Here is a 19,869-nt window from a genome sequence, read left to right on the forward strand (position 1 = left end):
ACCAGCTGTGCATATATATTATATACAGTATATACCAGGTTATACCAGCATGGTCCATGTCACTATATACAGGAGATATATAACTTATACCAGCTGTACATATATATTATATACAGTATATACCAGGATATACCAGCATGGTCCATGTCACTATATACAGGAGATATATAACTTATACCAGCTGTACATATATATTATATACACTATATACCAGGTTATATCACCATGGTCCATATCACTATATACAGGAGATATATAAATTATATACAGTATATACCCAGGTTATACCAGAATGGTCCATATCACTATATACAGGAGATATATAACTTATACCAGCTGTACATATATATTATATACAGTATATACCCAGGTTATACCAGCATGGTCCATATCACCATATACAGGAGATATATAACTTATACCAGCTGTGCATATATATTATATACAGTATATACCCAGGTTATACCAGCATGGTCCATATCACTATATACAGGAGATATATAACTTATACCAGCTGTACATATATATTATATACAGTATATAACCAGGTTATACCAGCATGGTCCATATCACTATATACAGGAGATATATAACTTATACCAGCTGTACATATATATTATATTCAGTATATACCCAGGTTATACCAGCATGGTCCATATCACTATATACAGGAGATATATAACTTATACCAGCTGTACATATATAACTATATACAGTATATACTCAGGTTATACAGCTGAGGATTTGTTACAATATATCCCTCCAGATAATCTCTAAACCAAACAGCAGCAGAAATTCATTTCCTGTGTGGATGGATTGCTACAATGTATCAGTGCAGGAAGGATGTAGAGAAGTGTTATGTGATGGAATAATAATACATAATGGATGGAAGGAATTGAGGATCATGATCAGGATTCTGGGGAAACACTAATCCAGTGTTTTCCAAGCAGTGTGCCTCCAGCTGTTGCAAAACTACAACTTCCAGCATGCCCGGACAGCCTTTGGCTGTCCGGGCATTCTGGGAGATGTAGTTTTGCAACAGCTGGAGGCACTCTGCTTGGAAAACACTGCACTTATCATAGCGATACCTTGAGAGAGCCATGCAATAGCGCCCCCTGGCTAATCAGGCAAGACAATGATTTGTAGACGGCCATCATAATGCGCTCACCTTGGCGCTTCAGCTCCTCTATTTGCTCCTCCATCAGATCCAGCTGCTCGGTGAGCCGTGAGGCGGCCTCCAGGGCGATGTTTGCCTCATCTAATCTTTCCTAAAGCAGAAGACGGAGATTCTATTTATTTGTTCCCTGCAGCTACAATATTTAAAGTTAATATTAATAAAAATAAAGTTAATAATGATCACATGACAACAGAGGCGAGAGATTACTGGTGCGAAAGTGAGGTCATCAGATGAAGCATAATTCTATGGCTCCCAGCATCAGCCGGGTCACATAATACTAAATAACCCAGCCCTAATGTGTGTGTACATTACTGATCCTGTATTACACTCCAGAGCTGTACTCACTATTCTGCTGGTGAGGTCACTGTGTACATACATTACATTACTTATCCTGTACTGATCCTGAGTTATATCCTGTATTATTCTCCAGAGCTGTACTCACTATTCTGCTGGTGAGGTCACTGTGTACATACATTACATTACTTATCCTGTACTGATCCTGAGTTATATCCTGTATTATACTCCAGAGCTGTACTCACTATTCTGCTGGTGAGGTCACTGTGTACATACATTACATTACTTATCCTGTACTGATCCTGAGTTATATCCTGTATTATACTCCAGAGCTGTACTCACTATTCTGCTGGTGAGGTCACTGTGTACATACATTACATTACTTATCCTGTACTGATCCTGAGTTATATCCTGTATTATACTCCAGAGCTGCACTCACTATTCTGCTGGTGAGATCACTGTGTACATACATTACATTACTTATCCTGTACTGATCCTGAGTTATATCCTGTATTAAACTCCAGAGCTGTACTCACTATTCTGCTGGTGAGGTCACTGTGTACATACATTACATTACTTATCCTGTACTGATCCTGAGTTATATCCTGTATTATACCTCAGAGCTGTACTCACTATTCTGCTGGTGAGGTCACTGTGTACATACATTACATTACTTATCCTGTACTGATCCTGAGTTATATCCTGTATTATACTCCAGAGCTGTACTCGCTATTCTGCTGGTGAGGTCACGGTGTACATACATTACATTACTTATCCTGTACTGATCCTGAGTTATATCCTGTATTATACCCCAGAGCTGTACTCACTATTCTGCTGGTGAGGTCACTGTGTATGTACATTACATTACTTATCCTGTACTGATCCTGAGTTATATCCTGTATTATACTCCAGTATATAGTGAAAAGTGCCGGACCTTTGCCCCTCACACATTATACAGATATAAATATACGGCTATGTTACCTGTAGTGATACGATCTTATCTTCCTGCGTCTCCACCTTCCGCCGGAGCTCATTGTTCTGCTTCTTGAGTCTCTCCAGCTCCGCAGTGTACATCGCTTTCTCCTCTGAAAGATTAAAACAATATGGCAGTTCCTTTATAATTCCAGCACAGTCCTTTATATATCATAGGGCAGTGTTTCCCAACCAGGGGGCCTCCAGCTGTTGCAAAACTACAACTCCCAGCATGCCCAGACAGCACGATAGTACTTGAGTGCCACAATTTGGGTAAACACTAATCTATGCCAGTGGTCTTTAACGGTAGCCCTCAAGAAGTTGCAAAACTACAATTCCCAACATGCCCGGACAGCCAACGGCTGTCCGGGCATGCTGGGAGTTGTAGTTTTGCATCATCAAAAGGTCCACAGTTTGGAGACCACTGGTTTTTATGCGATCCTCTGCAGCACTTCTCATCCTCAGGATGAAAATACAAGCAGTCATGAAAATAGTGGCACAAATATAGGTAACAATAAATAAATACATAAATATATTAAAAGTAAAAAAATAAATAAATAAAAAATTAATTATAAAAATAAATAATTGACGTTTATTAAAGATAAATAGTTTACGCATCTCCGGGTGAGCAGAAACTCCCCACTGTCTGTAAATGCCCCCTCTGTATAATTTCGGCAGCCGTCAGTATTTTGCAACCACCATATCCAGAGGTTTTAGCAAAAAGACGCAGCCAACAGCGCCCCCTGGCTTCGATCTCGGGAGACAGCGGGTTCTGTGCACACAGTATGGTCTCACCTTGCTGGAACTGCTCTAGCACCATCTGCAGGTTGCTCAGTGACATTGCGTACTGCTTGACTTGCTCTTGGGACATGTTGAACTGCATTAAGGCCTCGTCTCTCTGCCTGGACACGTGGTTCAGCTGCTCCTGTAGAGACTCCACCTGAATGGTGGCCTGATGGCTGAAGAAGGAATAAACACAGACATGTATGTAAGCAGTGACCGGCCGCAGCGTGGCACGTAAAGCGTGGCGGCAGGGTGTGACCATCACCTTGCAGTCTCCACAGCGCTGGATGAGGACATCAGCTTCTCCTCCAGGACCGTCACCTTCTTCTTCAGCTCCACCTCTCTGTCCTCTGCGGCCAGCGCCTCCCGCGTGTACGAGTCCTCCATCTCCAGCAGGTGACTGCGCAGCCGCTCCAACTCCTGCTTCAGACGCTGCTCCTTGTCCCTGAAATGCTGGACCTGAAAAGAGAGGAGGCAAATGGGGTCAGCGGTTCTTAGATAGTACCTAATGTAACTGGATCCCTGTACAGCCTGGAGATCTGCTCCTATTGTAACTGGATCCCTGTACAGCCTGGAGATCTGCTCCTAATGTGACCGGATCCCTGTACAGCCTGTAGATCTGCTCCTAATGTGACTGGATCCCTGTACAGCCTGGAGATCTGCTCCTAATGTGACCGGATCCCGGAACAGCCTGGAGATCTGCTCCTAATGTGACTGGATCCCTGTACAGCCTGGAGATCTGCTTCTAATGTGACTGGATCCCTGTACAGTCTGGAGATCTGCTCCTAATGTAACTGGATCCCTGTACAGTCTGGAGATCTGTTCCTTATATGATCAGATCCCAGAACAGTCTGGAGATCTGTTCCTTATATGATCAGATTGCTGTACAGTCTGGAGATCTGTTCCTTATATGATCAGTTCCCTGTACAGTCTGGAGATCTATTCCTTATATGATCAGATCCCTGTACAGTCTGGGGATCTGTTCCTTATATGATCAGATCCCTGTACAGTCTGGGGATCTGTACCTTATATGATCAGATCCCTGTACAGTCTGGGGATCTGTACCTTATATGATCAGATCCCTGTACAGTCTGGGGATCTGTACCTTATATGATCAGATCCCTGTACAGTCTGGACATCTGCTCTTAATGTGACCGGATCCCTGTACAGTCTGGAGCGCTGTACCTTATATTACCGGATCCCTGTACAATCTGGAGATCTGTTCCTTATATGATCAGATCCCTGTACAGCCTGGAGATCTGCTCTTAATGTGACTGGATCCCTTTACAGTCTGGAGATCTATTACTTATATGATGAGATCCCTGTTCAGTCTGGAGATCTGTTCTTTATATGATCAGATTCCTGTACAGTCTGGAGATCTGTTCCTTATATGATCAGTTCCCTGGACAGTCTGGAGATCTGTTCCTTATATGATCAGATCCCTGGACAGTCTGGAGATCTGTTCCTTATATGATCAGTTCCCTGTACAGTCTGGAGATCTGCTCTTAATGTGACCGGATCCCTGTACAGTCTGGAGATCTGCTCTTAATGTGACCGGATCCCTGTACAGTCTGGAGATCTGCTCTTAATGTGACCGGATCCCTGTACAGTCTGGAGATCTGCTCTTAATGTGACCGGATCCCTGTACAGTCTGGAGATCTTCTCTTAATGTGACCGGATCCCTGTACAGTCTGGAGATCTGCTCTTAATGTGACCGGATCCCTGTACAGTCTGGAGATCTGCTCTTAATGTGACCGGATCCCTGTACAGTCTGGAGATCTGTTCCTTATATGATCAGTTCCCTGTACAGTCTGGAGATCTGCTCTTAATGTGACCGGATCCCTGTACAGTCTGGAGATCTGCTCTTAATGTGACCGGATCCCTGTACAGTCTGGAGATCTTCTCTTAATGTGACCGGATCCCTGTACAGTCTGGAGATCTGCTCTTAATGTGACCGGATCCCTGTACAGTCTGGAGATCTGCTCTTAATGTGACCGGATCCCTGTACAGTCTGGAGATCTGCTCTTAATGTGACCGGATCCCTGTACAGTCTGGAGATCTTCTCTTAATGTGACCGGATCCCGGTACAGTCTGGAGATCTGCTCTTAATGTGACCGGATCCCTGTTGCTCTCACAGATCACTGACCTCACTTTGCAGGGCGCTGCTCTCCATCTGCTTCTGTTTCAGCGCCAGCATCACCTGATCCCTCTCGTGCTGGAAGAGAATGGCCTTCTCCTGCATGGACTTCACCTCATTCAGCAAATGGTTCAGCTCCCCGGCCTTCCCCTGAGGACATGAACGGGAATCAATTGTGACTGGTCTCAGTCCTGGTCACATGTGCAGATCTCTGCCCGTCTGACACATTTGCAAGAGAATAAAGAAGGTCCCTGCAGCGCCCCCTAATTCAGCATTACATACCACACATAGCTGCCATTTCTGCCCCAGCCTCCGCCCTCCTCCGATAATAAAGTCACATCCTGGTTTGTGCATGTGACCCGCCGTGGTCATGTGACAAGGTCATAATAAACCGCGCTAGAATTGATGTAGTGGAGTAATGAGGCCGACACAGACCAGGAACTGTGAAGAGGGTGAAGTCTTGTGTACGTCTAAGTTACTTTTACATATGGGGGTCTCTTGCTTTAAAAAAAACAAAAAAAAAATATGACTTTTTTTTTTTTTTTTAAATCTAAGGATGCACAAAATGTTAAAGGAGAACTCCGGCACTAAAGTAAGTTCCCACCCCTTATTCACAGGATAGGGAATAAGTGTCTGATCGCAGGGGGTCACACGGCTGAGATCCCCACAATCTCCTGCTCAGCTTTCCCCATGCACCTCTATGGGAGAGCCAGAGATACAGCGCCCCCTGGCTTCGATCTCAGCAGACTGCGCATACTCAGTGCACACAGTATGGTCTCACCTTGCTGGAGCTTCTCTAGCACCATCTGCAGGTTGCTCAGTGACATTGCGCACTGCGTCAGTGAAAAACTCCAAATCCCAGCATGCCCTAGAGAAGTGATTCCCAACCAGGGTGCCCCCGGCTAAGTGGTTGGCCATGAACCTGGGGAAAGGGAATGGTGATTTTTTTTTTGGTGGGGGGGGGGGGGGGGCTTAATGGTGCTTTTGATACTGATCATAATTTGGGGGGGGGGGGGGGGGTTTAATGGTGCTTACGATACTGATGATCATTTGGGGGGGTAATGGTGCTTACGATACTGATGATCATTTGGGGGGGTAATGGTGCTTACGATACTGATGATCATTTGGGGGGGTAATGGTGCTTACGATACTGGTGATGATTTGGGGGGGAGGTAATGGTGCTTACGATACTGATGATGATTGGGGGGGGGGGTAATGGTGCTTACGATACTGATGATCATTTGGGGGGGTAATGGTGCTTACAATACTGATGATCACTTGGGGGGGTAATGGTGCTTATGATACTGATGATCATTTGGGGGGGTAATGGTGCTTACGACACTGATGATGATTTTGGGGGGTAATGGTGCTTATGATACTGATGATGATTTGGGGGGGTAATGGTGCTTATGATACTGATGATGATTTTGGGGGGTAATGGTGCTTATGATACTGATGATGATTTGGGGGGGTAATGGTGCTTATGATACTGATGATGATTTTGGGGGGTAATGGTGCTTATGATACTGATGATGATTTGGGGGGGTAATGGTGCTTATGATACTGATTATGATTTGGGGGGTAATGGTGCTTATGATACTGATGATGATTGGGGGGGTAATGGTGCTTATGATACTGATGATGATTTGGGGGGGGTAATGGTGCTTACGATACTGATGATGATTGGGGGGGGTAATGGTGCTTATGATACTGATGATGATGATTGGGGGGGGTAATGGTGCTTATGATACTGATGATGATTGGGGGGGGTAATGGTGCTTACGATACTGATGATGATTGGGGGGGGTATTGGTGCTTATGATACTGATGATGATTGGGGGGGTATTGGTGCTTATGATACTGATGATGATGATTGGGGGGGTATTGGTGCTTATGATACTGATGATGATGATTGGGGGGGTAATGGTGCTTATGATACTGATGATGATTGGGGGGGGGTATTGGTGCTTATGATACTGATGATGATTGGAGGGGGGGGGGTATTGGTGCTTATGATACTGATGATGGGCCTGGGGGAGAGCAGCCATTCTCGGGCCAGAAATTTTTGACCACTACAAAGGTAAAGCTTTTTTTCTCATTTTAAGTGCTACAATGCTACTAATAATATTTACTGCTTAAATTAGCTTTATACTAATTAAAATTGGCTTTTTTTAGAGGCATTTTTTGCGATTTTTTCTCTTTGGTGTGTCCCACGAAGCCCCATGAAAAAAATAATAATTTCTGCGGTGTACCATGGCCCGAAAAAGTTTGGGAAACACTGCTCTAGAGACTTGTTGTACTGAATAAACTGACTATATAAATTATTCTTTTTTTCCACCAAGTTGCAGGACAACCGAACTATTGCGTTTTTATGGTATTACTTTCACTTGCAATCTCCAAGGTGCAGCTTGATATGACGTCATGTGACTATAAATCTAAGGGTAAGGTTCAGATATGGAGAACCCGCAGCATATTACAGAACCAGGAAACTGAAAAATCCTCACGAAAATATGTAGAATGTCAATTTAGGCTGCGGATTTATGAACTTCAACAGATTAATTTCCATCCAATCTGCTCCTACCCAAAGGGCTCATTCACACTACGGAATCTCTGCCCAGGGATATTCCAGGAGGAGATTACAACTGCAGCGGGCGCCGGTTGAATGAGACGGCGCTAGGACCGCTCATGAATCGGGATGACAATGCTTGGCAGAGCGCATCCCTCCGAAAGAATTAACATTTTCATACTTTCAGTGGAGTCTGGGATCCGAAATTGAGAATCCCCTTGCAAGCAATGGGAGGCTGCTGAACTGTATTTTCCGATAGAGTTTCGCTCCGAAAATACATAGGACAAAAGGACAGGGGATAAGATGTCTGATCGCAGGGGTCCCGCAGCTGGGACCCCCGTGATCTCTGTGCAGCACCCGGCGTTCGTTTACAATGCTGAGTGCATGCAGTGGGGGGTTGTGACCTCACGGCAACACCCCTTGTGACATCATGCCACGCCCCCTCAATGCAAGTCTACGGGAGGGGGCGTGGCCGACACCACACCCCCTCCAATAGACTTGCATTGAGGGGGCGTGACGTGACTAGGGGTGTGGTCGTTACGTCACGATGCCCGATCCAAGCGTTTGAAACAAAATGTTCCGAACGCCGGGGGCGGCGGAGTACCCCTTTAACTTCTAACATACCGGACAATTTTGCACCCATTAGGAGTTTTACCATGTAGCTTTCTGTCGTCGCATCCAAAGCTGCTTTTATATTTTCCGACAAAATTTTTTCTGTCTGTGGCCGTCTCCTGCTGCTGCGAAACTACAACTCCCAGCATGCCCTGACAGCAATAGGAATGCTGGGAGTTGTAGTTTTGCAACAGCTTGAGAGCCACAGACAGGAGACCTGTAGCAATGTCCCTAAAGAGCAGTAATGTTCTCCTAGGGTCCCCTGCAGCTGTCCGGGCATGCTGGGAGTTGTAGTTTTGCAACAGCTAGACAACAGCTGAACTGTAATCGTGTGATACCTCTGCTTTCATTTGCAGAATTCGGCATTTAAGGGCCCTATCTGATGGTCTGATGCTTGCTTTAAGTTTTTCCCAACCAGGGTGCCCCCAGCTGTTGCAAAACTACAACTCCCAGCATGCCCAGACATGCATGCACTAGGCACATGGCATCACATCATCTCGTTGTTTTTCTCGTACCCTAATTGTTATGTATTCCATCAGACTCTGCTGTTGTAGCAACGGTTCATGTTCCCTGAGGAATCTACTGTATAGGAAAGAAATGGGTCGGGATCAAGCTTTTTGACATGTCTTTAAGACAGTGTCTCCCAACCAGGGTGCCTCCATCTGTTGCAAAACTACAACGCCCAGCATGCCCGGACAGCCAACGGCTGTCCGGGCATGCTGGGAGTTGTAGTTTTGCAACAGCTGGAGGCGAACTGAGTGGGAAACACTGCTGTAAGATTGCTGACACTATCACACGGTGATAATCGATCAATGTAATAGGTCCCCAACTTTAGACCTGAATTTAAAAGGTAACAAACCAACCTGCTCCTTCTCCTTAAGGAGGTTCTCCAGGGCCGACGCCTTTTCCCTCATGGAGCTGGACTCGAATTCCTTCTCGCGCAGCAGCATGGAGAACTGCATGTTGGTCTCGTGCAGGGCCCGGAATTCGCTTTCCTTCTCCTTTTCCTTGGCCATCACCTTCTCGTTCTCCTCCTTCAGCTTGTTGATGTCCATCTCCAGGATCAGGGTCCTCTCCTTGAGGTTGGTGACCGCCTGCTTCAGCAGCTCGTTCTCATTCTCCTTGTTCCTCAGGTTCTCGGTAGCGGAGTTCAGCTTGTCGCCTTTGGTCTTTATTAAGATGTCTTTCTCTTTCAGAGACTTCTGTAGGAGTTCGCTCCTCTCCTTGAGCTGCTTCAGCTCCTGGGCAGTTCCCTCCTGGCTGCGGCGGCCATCTTCAGTGGTCAGGGCTATGGAGTCGGACAGACGCTGGTTGTTCTCCTGGAGGGTCCTGATGGTGGATTCTCTCTGTTGTAGCTGAAGTTTTAGCTGCTCGCATTCTTGAAGGACCTTGGTCCCGTTTTCATCTTTTAGGTCAGAAGACGCGGACGATGGCCAATCGATTTCGGGAGTCGAAGCGCGCTTCTTGGCCTCAAGTTGGCCGAGAATTCTTTCTTTCGTGTTGTTGAGTTCTCCGATGCTGCTCTGCACGTTACTCAACTCTACGCCGAGACCCCTGAGCTTCTTCTCATTGTGCTCGTAGCTCTGGATCAGGCTGTTGTAATCCACTTGCAACTGAGAGTTGGAATCCCTGTCCTGACTGATCTGACCCTGCAGCTTCTGCAGCTCTTCATGCAGATGGGCCGACTCGTGCTGCATGTTCTGGACGGTGGTGATGACTTGTTGCTTCCATTCTTCCATCTTCTTCACCTGCTGCTTGAGCTTGTCCCGTTCCTGCAGCAGCTCCTCGAACTGATTGCTGTTGACGCTTCCAATTTCGCCGCCATTCTCGGAGTTGGATGCCTGCAGGACGGTCAACAAGGTCTGACATTTCTGGCTCAAGGCGTCGATCTCAATGTCTTTTTCTCGGATGATCCGAGACAGATTTTGGATGGTCTCTCTGAACATCTCTTGGGTGCTACCTTCTTGGCTGCGGGAGAGTCTCTGGTTTTCTTCTTGGAGTTTCAGGAGCGCCGACTCTTTGGCTGCCACCACATCCATCATCTTGTGATATTCCGTCCTTAGCTGACTGTTCTCTCTTGTCTTCTCGCTGAGGACGGCCAGGACCTGCTCCCTCTCCATAGCATATGCTTGTATCTGCTGCTGGAGATAGACCACATCCTGCATGTAGGTGATGGAGGACACGCGGGCGTGAAGGTTCTGGATCTCCTGGTCTTTCTGCTGGATAATCTGAGTGAGTTTTCCGACCTCGTCCTTGGACAGCTGGTCGATCTGCTTGGTTAAGGTGACATTCTTCTCGTTTAGCATCTTGATCTCCATCTCCTTCTCTTTGATGCCTTTCACCAGCCGCTCGATCTCCACCTTGGACAGGTCATGTTTCTCCGTACCGTTGTCGCTGTTGTTGATGTTCTGTGTCTTGGTGTCGTGGAGGATGACGGAGGAGTCGGTGTGGATGAGATGCTCGTTCTGGAGCTGGGAGCTGATCAGCTCATTGGTCTGTTGCAGGCTGGAGATCTCACTGTCTTTCTCTGACAGGAGATTCTCGTAAGTATCCACCATTTCCTTATGGCGCATCTTAATTTCGTCCATTTCCTTGATCTTTTCTTGCAGAGATTTCTGGACCTGGAGCGCACTCTGATTCTGTTTCTCCGCCGCTTTCTTCTGAAGCTTCAGCTCTTCCTCGTAGCTGCTGCGCACTTTGGTCAGCTGAGTGATCTCGTCCTCCAGCTCGGTGATAATATCCAGCGTCTTTGGCTCCACCGCTGGCTGCGGGCGGCTCTGCTGGTCCTTCAGTCTCTCCATCTCCTCCTTCAGGTGGCTGTTGTCCTCCTTCATGGAGGCTAAGGCTTTTTCTTTTTCTTCGATGGTTTGCCTTAGGACATCGCATTCATTCACTGCTCTCTGGTCCATCTCTCTCTGCATCTCCAGGTTCTTCTCTCTGAGTTCTTGTATGAAGGCCTCCTTCTCCCGGATCAGTTCCGTCAGCTGTTTCTGCCCTTCTAATGTACTAGTCAGCATCTCCTTGGTTTCTTCACAATCCATTTCCATTTGCTCCAAGGACCTTTTGCTTTCTGCTATCTGAAAGTCCTTCTCCTGGTTGAGCTTTACGAGGCGTTCGTGCTCGCGGTGTAAGGCGGAGGTGTCTAACTTCTGGGCATTGGAGAGCTCGCTGATGGTGCGTTCGTACTTCTGAGCCTGATCGTGCATCCGGTTCTCCACTTTATTTAGTTCCTCCTCCAGTCGCCCTCGCTCCATCCTTAAGGCCTCGATCATGGTGTCCTTCTCCAGGGTGTCTTTGGCGCTCTGAGCGGTGACCTCCTGCAGCTGATGCTTGGCCTGCTCTTGGGTGGACAGCAGCATCTCATTCTCCATCTTCAGATCACAGATTTCCTTCTCCAATTCGTCCTTCATTTGTTTTATCTCTGAGAGTTCATTGTAGAGTTTTACAATCTGGGATTCGCTCTCATTGTCTTGGCGGCCTGGTTCAGAGTTCTCGCCTTTCATTTGGCTCAGAGTTTCTCTAAGTTCCTTATTCTCCAGGACGATGGCTGAATTGGTGGCTTCCAGCTGCTTCATCTTCTCCAGCGTCTCTGTCACCCGGGTCTCCAGATCCCGCAGAGACATCTCAGACCGTCCGCGGTTTTCTCGCTCAGACTCCAGTTCCTGTAATAAGCCGCTGTTTTCTGACAGATTCCTCAATGTTTTCTCCTTTTCACTTTGCAGTTCCTCCGTTAGTTGAGCAATTTGGGATTCTGCCTCCATTTTGTGTTTTGATAGCTGCTCCTTCATAAGCATCAAGTGCTGGAAAACAATGTATAAAAATATTTGGAATTAAAGAGCACAAAAAATGCACACACACACACAGGGAATTATTTTTTAAAGAAAATTTAGCAGCTTTGAATGAAATTAAAGGGGTTATCCAGAAAAAAACTATATATATATATATATATATATATCAACTGGCTCCAGAAAGTTAAACAGATTTGTAAATTACTTTTATTAAAAAATCTGTCTCGGGAACTGTCCAGAGTAGAAGCAAATCCCCATAGCAAACCTCTTCTACTCTGTGCAGTTCCCGAGACAAGCAGAGATGTCAGCAGAGAGCACTGTTGCCAGACAGAAAAGAACAACTCAACTTCAGCAGCTGATAATTATTGAAAGGATTAAGATTTTTTTAATAGAAGTAATTTACAAATCTGTTTAACTTTCTGGAGCCAGTTGATTTATATAAAAAAAAAGTTTTTTCCTGGATAACCCCTTTAACAGTTAAAAGAGAACTCCACAGAGAACAGATAAATGACACACAGGAATGTCATAGAATGTCTTGGACCTCCAGCTATTTACATAATTATATGGTGCCAAACAGAGGGTTATCCCTAACCTTATCCTCTCTACCACTGTTTCCCAACCAAGGTGCCTCCAGCTGTTGCAAAACGAAAACTCCCAGCATGCCTGGACAGCCTTAGGCTGTCCGGGCATGCTGGGAGTTGTAGTTTTGCAACAGCTGGAGGCACCCTGGTTGGAAAACACTGCCCTATACACTGGATAAATAATAAGTATCTGGTGGTGGTCCGACTGCTGGAATCCCCTCTGAACACGAGAGTAGAGTACAGTAGAGTACAGTACAGTAGAGTACAGTACAGTACAGTACAGTAGAGTACAGTACAGTAGAGTACAGTAGAGTAGAGTACAGTAGAGTACAGTACAGTAGAGTAGAGTACAGTAGAGTAGAGTACAGTACAGTAGAGTACAGTAGAGTACAGTACAGTGTTTACCTGCATGGCTTCTTGGTTCTGTTTATCCAGTTCCTCCAGTTCTGCTGTAAGTGTTTCCTTTTCTTCAGTACTTTCCTGTAAAGTCTTCTCCTTTTCTTCCAGATCTCTTCTCAGCTGCTCGAGGTCAGATTCTTTGGCACATGAGGACAATGCAAAATCTAGTTCTGTTCTTAGCGCATCCTGAATGAAGAAAATTGGTATTAACAGGGTTGACTGGGAAAGAGAAAAATGTTATATGCAGCTGGGAGTGGTATTAAAAATAAAGTATCCATACTCACCCTCCTGGGTCCCCCTACAGCTGCCGCACGGGCGCTCCCAATATTGCACGGACAGGAGCGTCCATGCGATAGCTGTGGGGACCCGGGGAAGAAGAGTGCGGATCCTTGTGTGATTCTACAGTGAGAATGGATCAGCTGCATTATCGTAAGTAATATCTATATTCTCCCCCATAACATGCACAGACATTGACAGTCACCTTTTCTTTTTCCACGCGTTTCACCTCCCCCTCCAAGAAGAGACTCTTGTTCTCTAATAACATCACGTCTTTACCTTCTGGTAGTGAATCGCTGCCCGCCTGCAAAAATCCAATTCATAACACTGCAGCTGACGATATTCACCATAAAAAAACACAAGCAGCACACATTACGTTACCTGTTCAGACTGAGACATTCGGGACATTTCTTTTTCTGCCTCTGAAATTAAAAATGTTTTAAAAAAAATTAATAGTAATTAAATAGAGGAAAATAAAATCATGGCTACGCTTCCCGGAGTCAACTTCCTGCGAAGCCTGTGCAGCATATAAACAAGCAGAGCTGCAGTATAATGCATGTTATAAAACACAGCCTCTGATGCAATGTTTCCCAATCAGTGTGCCTCCAGCTGTTGCAAAACTACAACTCCCAACGGCTGTCCAGGCATGCTGGGAGTTGTAGTTTTGCAACATCTGGAAGTTCAAAGTTTGGAGACTTAGATCAGGGTTTCCCAAACAGGGTGCCTCCAGCTGTTGCAAAACTACAACTCTCAGCATGCCCGGACAGCCGTTGGCTGTCCGGGCATGCTGGGAGTTGTAGTTTTGCAACAGCTGGAGGCACCCTGTTTGGGAAACACTGCTCAGACTCCAACAGACAATGCAGCTAAGCTGGTGTCCTAATGTAGAAGCCGTTGGCTGTCCAGGCATGCTGGGAGTTGTAGTTTTGCAACATCTGCAAGTTTAAAGTTTGGAAATAGAGATGAGCGAACTTACAGTAAATTCGATTCGTCACGAACTTCTCGGCTCGGCAGTTGATGACTTTTCCTGCATAAATTAGTTCAGCATTCAGGTGCTCCGGTGGGCTGGAAAAGGTGGATACAGTCATAGGAGACTCTTTCCTAGGACTGTATCCACCTTTTCCAGCCCACCAGAGCACCTGAAAGCTGAACTAATTTATGCAGGAAACGTCAGCAACCGCCGATCTGAGAAGTTCGTGACGAATCGAATTTACTGCAAGTTCGCTCATCTCTATTTGGAAACTTAGGTCAGTGTTTCCCAACCAGGGTGCCTTCAGCTGTTGCCGTTGGCTGTCCGGCCATTCTGGGAATTGTAGTTTTGCAACAGCTGGAGGCCCCCTGAGTGGGGAAAACACTGCTCAGACACCAAAAGACAGTGCAGGTGTCAAAATGTAGTAGCCAAGGCCGAACGCCATAAATAACACCTACGTATTGTGCAGAGGTAGTAATTTTCGGGCCATTTCCCATGGCCTCTTACCTAACAGAGCCTCCTGTAATCGCAGGACTTCAAGCTTCAGATTGTCGACATCGCCCAAACCACCGGTCGCTGCGGATTTCTGCATCTCTGTGAACTCAGACACGATCTTCTCGTAGTCCACAGACAAGGCGTCCCGCTCACTTACAATCAGCTCCTTCTCCCTCTGGAGGGCGCTCTTCTCCTCTTCCAAGGATGACACCATGGAGCCCATCCTGCTCACTTCATGCTCCAGCTCCCGAACCCTCTGGGTGCAGTCGGCGTTGTCGGCCTCCAGGGTGAGGATGGTTTTCTGTAGCTCAAACACTTTGGAGTTGTCGGAGGTGCCTTCTGCTGCCCCTAAACATGAGAGAGATAGAAAAAGGGTCAAAATGTTGTTGGTTCTTGGACACAAGCGATAAAAGGTAGCGAACCTGAAGATTTCTCAGACCCTCATCAAAGGGGTAGTCCAGTGCTGAAAAACGTATTCCCTATCCTAAGGATAGGGGATAAGTTTCAGATCGCGGGGGGGGGGGGGGGGGTCCGACCGCTGGGGCCCCCCACGATCTCCTGTACGGGCCCCTGCTCACTGGCCAGACAGCGGGTGTCAACCACCGCGCGGAGATTGCCGAGGGGGTGTGTCAGCCGCCGCTTCGTGCGGTGGTCAACACGCCCCCTTCCCACGGACTGCCGGGGCCCATACAGAAGATTGCGGGGGGCCCCAGCGGTCGGACCCCTCCGCGATCTGAAACTTATCCCCTACCCTTAGGATAAGGGATACGTTTTTCAGCACTGGATATCTCCTTTAAAAATATTAGCATTTTGTCATAAATCTAGATAAAAACTAAAATCTTAAAATAAACCACTTAAAAAATGGAGCTAAAAAGAATTAAAGCTTATAGTACACAGTGCCACCTGCAGTGTACAGTATGGAGGTTTTTTTTATTCTATATATATATATATATATTTTTTTAAAGTGACTAAACTAGAAACCCCACTGCCGCTCTTCTACTAAGCAGCTATAGGGCATATACAATGTCTTCAATGTACTAAACACATTACAGATTGCTGTATGGGGCTGCCCAATCCTGCATATAGACTGGCAGGATAACAATGGTGAAAAGAAATCTACTTGACTATAGGGGTTTTGTAGTTGAGCATGCGCCCTACTGCTCTAATTGAAATTAATGGGATTCCAGAAGACAGCAGTGTACAGTACTATCCCCAGCAGTCCCATAGACTTTAAATAAATGGGCATTGGGCATGCTGGACCATCGATCCATTCAATCAGGACCTCAGATCACGTGACTGGCGGGAGCCCCAGGAGTTCCATCAATCCTGGCGTACCTCTAAGAAAGATGTTATCAATTATCATGCAGCACTGTCGAGAATAGTCATTTATTGAACAGACGTAAGCTATATGACTATGCAATGTGAGCAAAGATTCCCGTACCCGCAGCAGCGACTCCAGAGACCCAACATGATGATATTCTATGGGTCTGCACTGGAGACAAAGCGGAAAAGCTCAGCCTCATAATGCAGGCGGGGAGTGCGGCAAACTGCGCCCAGTTCAGGCATTTAGGAGGAAATATTTTAAATATATGTCAATTTTAAAATGACAACAGTGCTGCACGATATTCATTTCTCAAAACACTGACAATAGAATTAGAATTTAGTGCAGGAGGTCACCAACCTGTGTTCAGCTGCTCCTCCAGTTCCTCAATCCGCTCCTCGTACTCTCCCAGCTCCTCCCGGTGCCTCCTGGTGATCTCGGCCAGTTTTTGGCGGTGAGCGTCTTGTAGCACGGAGAGCTCGTGCTGATGCTCGTCTTTCTCCTGGCTCAACTTTTGCTTAAGATCCTGAGGTCAGAAGGTGGAAAAGAAAGGGTCAGAGACAGAAGAAGGTCTGTACGGGGGCAGCAGGGATACTGTGTAAGGTCTGTACGGGGGCGGCAGGGATACTGTGTAAGGTCTGTACGGGGGGCAGCAGGGATACTGTGTAAGGTCTGTATGGGGGCGGCAGGGATACTGTGTAAGGTCTGTACGGGGGCAGCAGGGATACTGTGTAAGGTCTGTACGGGGGGCAGCAGGAATACTGTGTAAGGTCTGTACGGGGGCAGCAGGGATACTGTGTAAGGTCTGTACGGGGGCGGCAGGAATACTGTGTAAGGTCTGTACGGGGGCAGCAGGGATACTGTGTAAGGTCTGTACGGGGGCAGCAGGGATACTGTGTAAGGTCTGTACGGGGGGCAGCAGGAATACTGTGTAAGGTCTGTACGGGGGCAGCAGGGATACTGTGTAAGGTCTGTACGGGGGCGGCAGGGATACTGTGTAAGGTCTGTACGGGGGGCAGCAGGAATACTGTGTAAGGTCTGTACGGGGGCAGCAGGGATACTGTGTAAGGTCTGTACGGGGGCAGCAGGAATACTGTGTAAGGTCTGTACGGGGGCGGCAGGGATACTGTGTAAGGTCTGTACGGGGGGCAGCAGGGATACTGTGTAAGGTCTGTACGGGGGCGGCAGGGATACTGTGTAAGGTCTGTACGGGGGGCAGCAGGGATACTGTGTAAGGTCTGTACGGGGGCGGCAGGGATACTGTGTAAGGTCTGTACGGGGGCAGCAGGGATACTGTGTAAGGTCTGTACAGGGGGCAGCAGGGATACTGTGTAAGGTCTGTACGGGGGCAGCAGAGATACTGTGTAAGGTCTGTACGGGGGGCAGCAGGGATACTGTGTAAGGTCTGTACGGGGGCAGCAGGGATACTGTGTAAGGTCTGTACGGGGGGGGGGGCAGCAGGGATACTGTGTAAGGTCTGTACGGGGGGGGGGCAGCAGGGATACTGTGTAAGGTCTGTACGGGGGCGGCAGGGATACTGTGTAAGGTCTGTACGGGGGGCAGCAGGAATACTGTGTAAGGTCTGTACGGGGGCAGCAGGGATACTGTGTAAGGTCTGTACGGGGGCAGCAGGGATACTGTGTAAGGTCTGTACGGGGGGCAGCAGGGATACTGTGTAAGGTCTGTACGGGGGGCAGCAGGAATACTGTGTAAGGTCTGTACGGGGGCAGCAGGGATACTGTGTAAGGTCTGTACGGGGGCAGCAGGGATACTGTGTAAGGTCTGTACGGGGGGCAGCAGGGATACTGTGTAAGGTCTGTACGGGGGGCAGCAGGGATACTGTGTAAGATCTGTACGGGGGGGCAGCAGGGATACTGTGTAAGGTCTGTACGGGGGGCAGCAGGGATACTGTGTAAGGTCTGTACAGGGGGCAGCAGGGATACTGTGTAAGGTCTGTACGGGGGCAGCAGGGATACTGTGTAAGGTCTGTACAGGGGGCAGCAGGAATACTGTGTAAGGTCTGTACGGGGGCGGCAGGGATACTGTGTAAGGTCTGTACGGGGGCGGCAGGGATACTGTGTAAGGTCTGTACGGGGGCGGCAGGGATACTGTGTAAGGTCTGTACGGGGGCGGCAGGGATACTGTGTAAGGTCTGTACGGGGGCGGCAGGGATACTGTGTAAGGTCTGTACGGGGGCGGCAGGGATACTGTGTAAGGTCTGTACGGGGGCGGCAGGGATACTGTGTAAGGTCTGTACGGGGGCGGCAGGGATACTGTGTAAGGTCTGTACGGGGGCGGCAGGGATACTGTGTAAGGTCTGTACGGGGGCGGCAGGGATACTGTGTAAGGTCTGTACGGGGGCGGCAGGGATACTGTGTAAGGTCTGTACGGGGGGCAGCAGGGATACTGTGTAAGGTCTGTACGGGGGCGGCAGGGATACTGTGTAAGGTCTGTACGGGGGCGGCAGGGATACTGTGTAAGGTCTGTACGGGGGCAGCAGGGATACTGTGTAAGGTCTTTATGGGGGCAGCAGGGATACGGTGTAAGGTCTGTACGGGGGGGGGGGCAGCAGGGATACTGTGTAAGGTCTGTACGGGGGCGGCAGGGATACTGTGTAAGGTCTGTACGGGGGGGGGGGCAGCAGGGATACTGTGTAAGGTCTGTACGGGGGCGGCAGGGATACTGTGTAAGGTCTGTACGGGGGGCAGCAGGGATACTGTGTAAGGTCTGTACGGGGGGCAGCAGGGATACTGTGTAAGATCTGTACGGGGGGCAGCAGGGATACTGTGTAAGGTCTGTACGGGGGGCAGCAGGGATACTGTGTAAGGTCTGTACGGGGGCGGCAGGGATACTGTGTAAGGTCTGTACGGGGGCGGCAGGGATACTGTGTAAGGTCTGTACGGGGGCAGCAGGGATACTGTGTAAGGTCTGTACGGGGGGGCAGCAGGGATACTGTGTAAGGTCTGTACGGGGGGCAGCAGGGATACTGTGTAAGGTCTGTACGGGGGGCAGCAGGGATACTGTGTAAGGTCTGTACGGGGGGCAGCAGGGATACTGTGTAAGGTCTGTACGGGGGGCAGCAGGGATACTGTGTAAGGTCTGTACAGGGGGCAGCAGGGATACTGTGTAAGGTCTGTACGGGGGGCAGCAGGGATACTGTGTAAGGTCTGTACAGGGGGCAGCAGGGATACTGTGTAAGGTCTGTACGGGGGGCAGCAGGGATACTGTGTAAGGTCTGTACGGGGGGGGGGGGCAGCAGGGATACTGTGTAAGGTCTGTACGGGGGCAGCAGAGATACTGTGTAAGATCTGTACGGGGGCAGCAGGGATACTGTGTAAGGTCTGTACGGGGGGCAGCAGGGATACTGTGTAAGGTCTGTACGGGGGCAGCAGGGATACTGTGTAAGGTCTGTACGGGGGCAGCAGGGATACTGTGTAAGGTCTGTACGGGGGGGCAGCAGGGATACTGTGTAAGGTCTGTACGGGGGGGCAGCAGGGATGC

At 48.2% G+C, this 19,869-nt stretch overlaps 1 protein-coding gene across 2 annotated transcripts in view; it reads right to left on the reverse strand.

The window, feature by feature from the left end:
* TRIP11 (thyroid hormone receptor interactor 11) overlaps positions 1 to 19,869 on the reverse strand; it is a 67,296-nt gene that overhangs the window by 18,895 nt on the left and 28,532 nt on the right. For both annotated transcript variants that reach the window (XM_056546719.1, XM_056546720.1), the window contains 11 exons: positions 16,729 to 16,894; positions 15,060 to 15,395; positions 13,967 to 14,007; positions 13,791 to 13,889; positions 13,316 to 13,495; positions 9,405 to 12,341; positions 5,373 to 5,513; positions 3,492 to 3,685; positions 3,239 to 3,402; positions 2,453 to 2,556; positions 1,169 to 1,268 (listed from right to left, as the gene is read on the reverse strand). In XM_056546719.1, coding sequence (XP_056402694.1) covers positions 1,169 to 1,268; positions 2,453 to 2,556; positions 3,239 to 3,402; positions 3,492 to 3,685; positions 5,373 to 5,513; positions 9,405 to 12,341; positions 13,316 to 13,495; positions 13,791 to 13,889; positions 13,967 to 14,007; positions 15,060 to 15,395; positions 16,729 to 16,894 — 4,462 coding nt within the window. The remainder of the gene's footprint in view (positions 1 to 1,168; positions 1,269 to 2,452; positions 2,557 to 3,238; positions 3,403 to 3,491; positions 3,686 to 5,372; positions 5,514 to 9,404; positions 12,342 to 13,315; positions 13,496 to 13,790; positions 13,890 to 13,966; positions 14,008 to 15,059; positions 15,396 to 16,728; positions 16,895 to 19,869) is intronic.

The sequence above is a fragment of the Hyla sarda genome, chromosome 11 (assembly GCF_029499605.1).
Source record: "Hyla sarda isolate aHylSar1 chromosome 11, aHylSar1.hap1, whole genome shotgun sequence".
In the NCBI taxonomy this organism is placed as follows: domain Eukaryota; kingdom Metazoa; phylum Chordata; class Amphibia; order Anura; family Hylidae; genus Hyla; species Hyla sarda.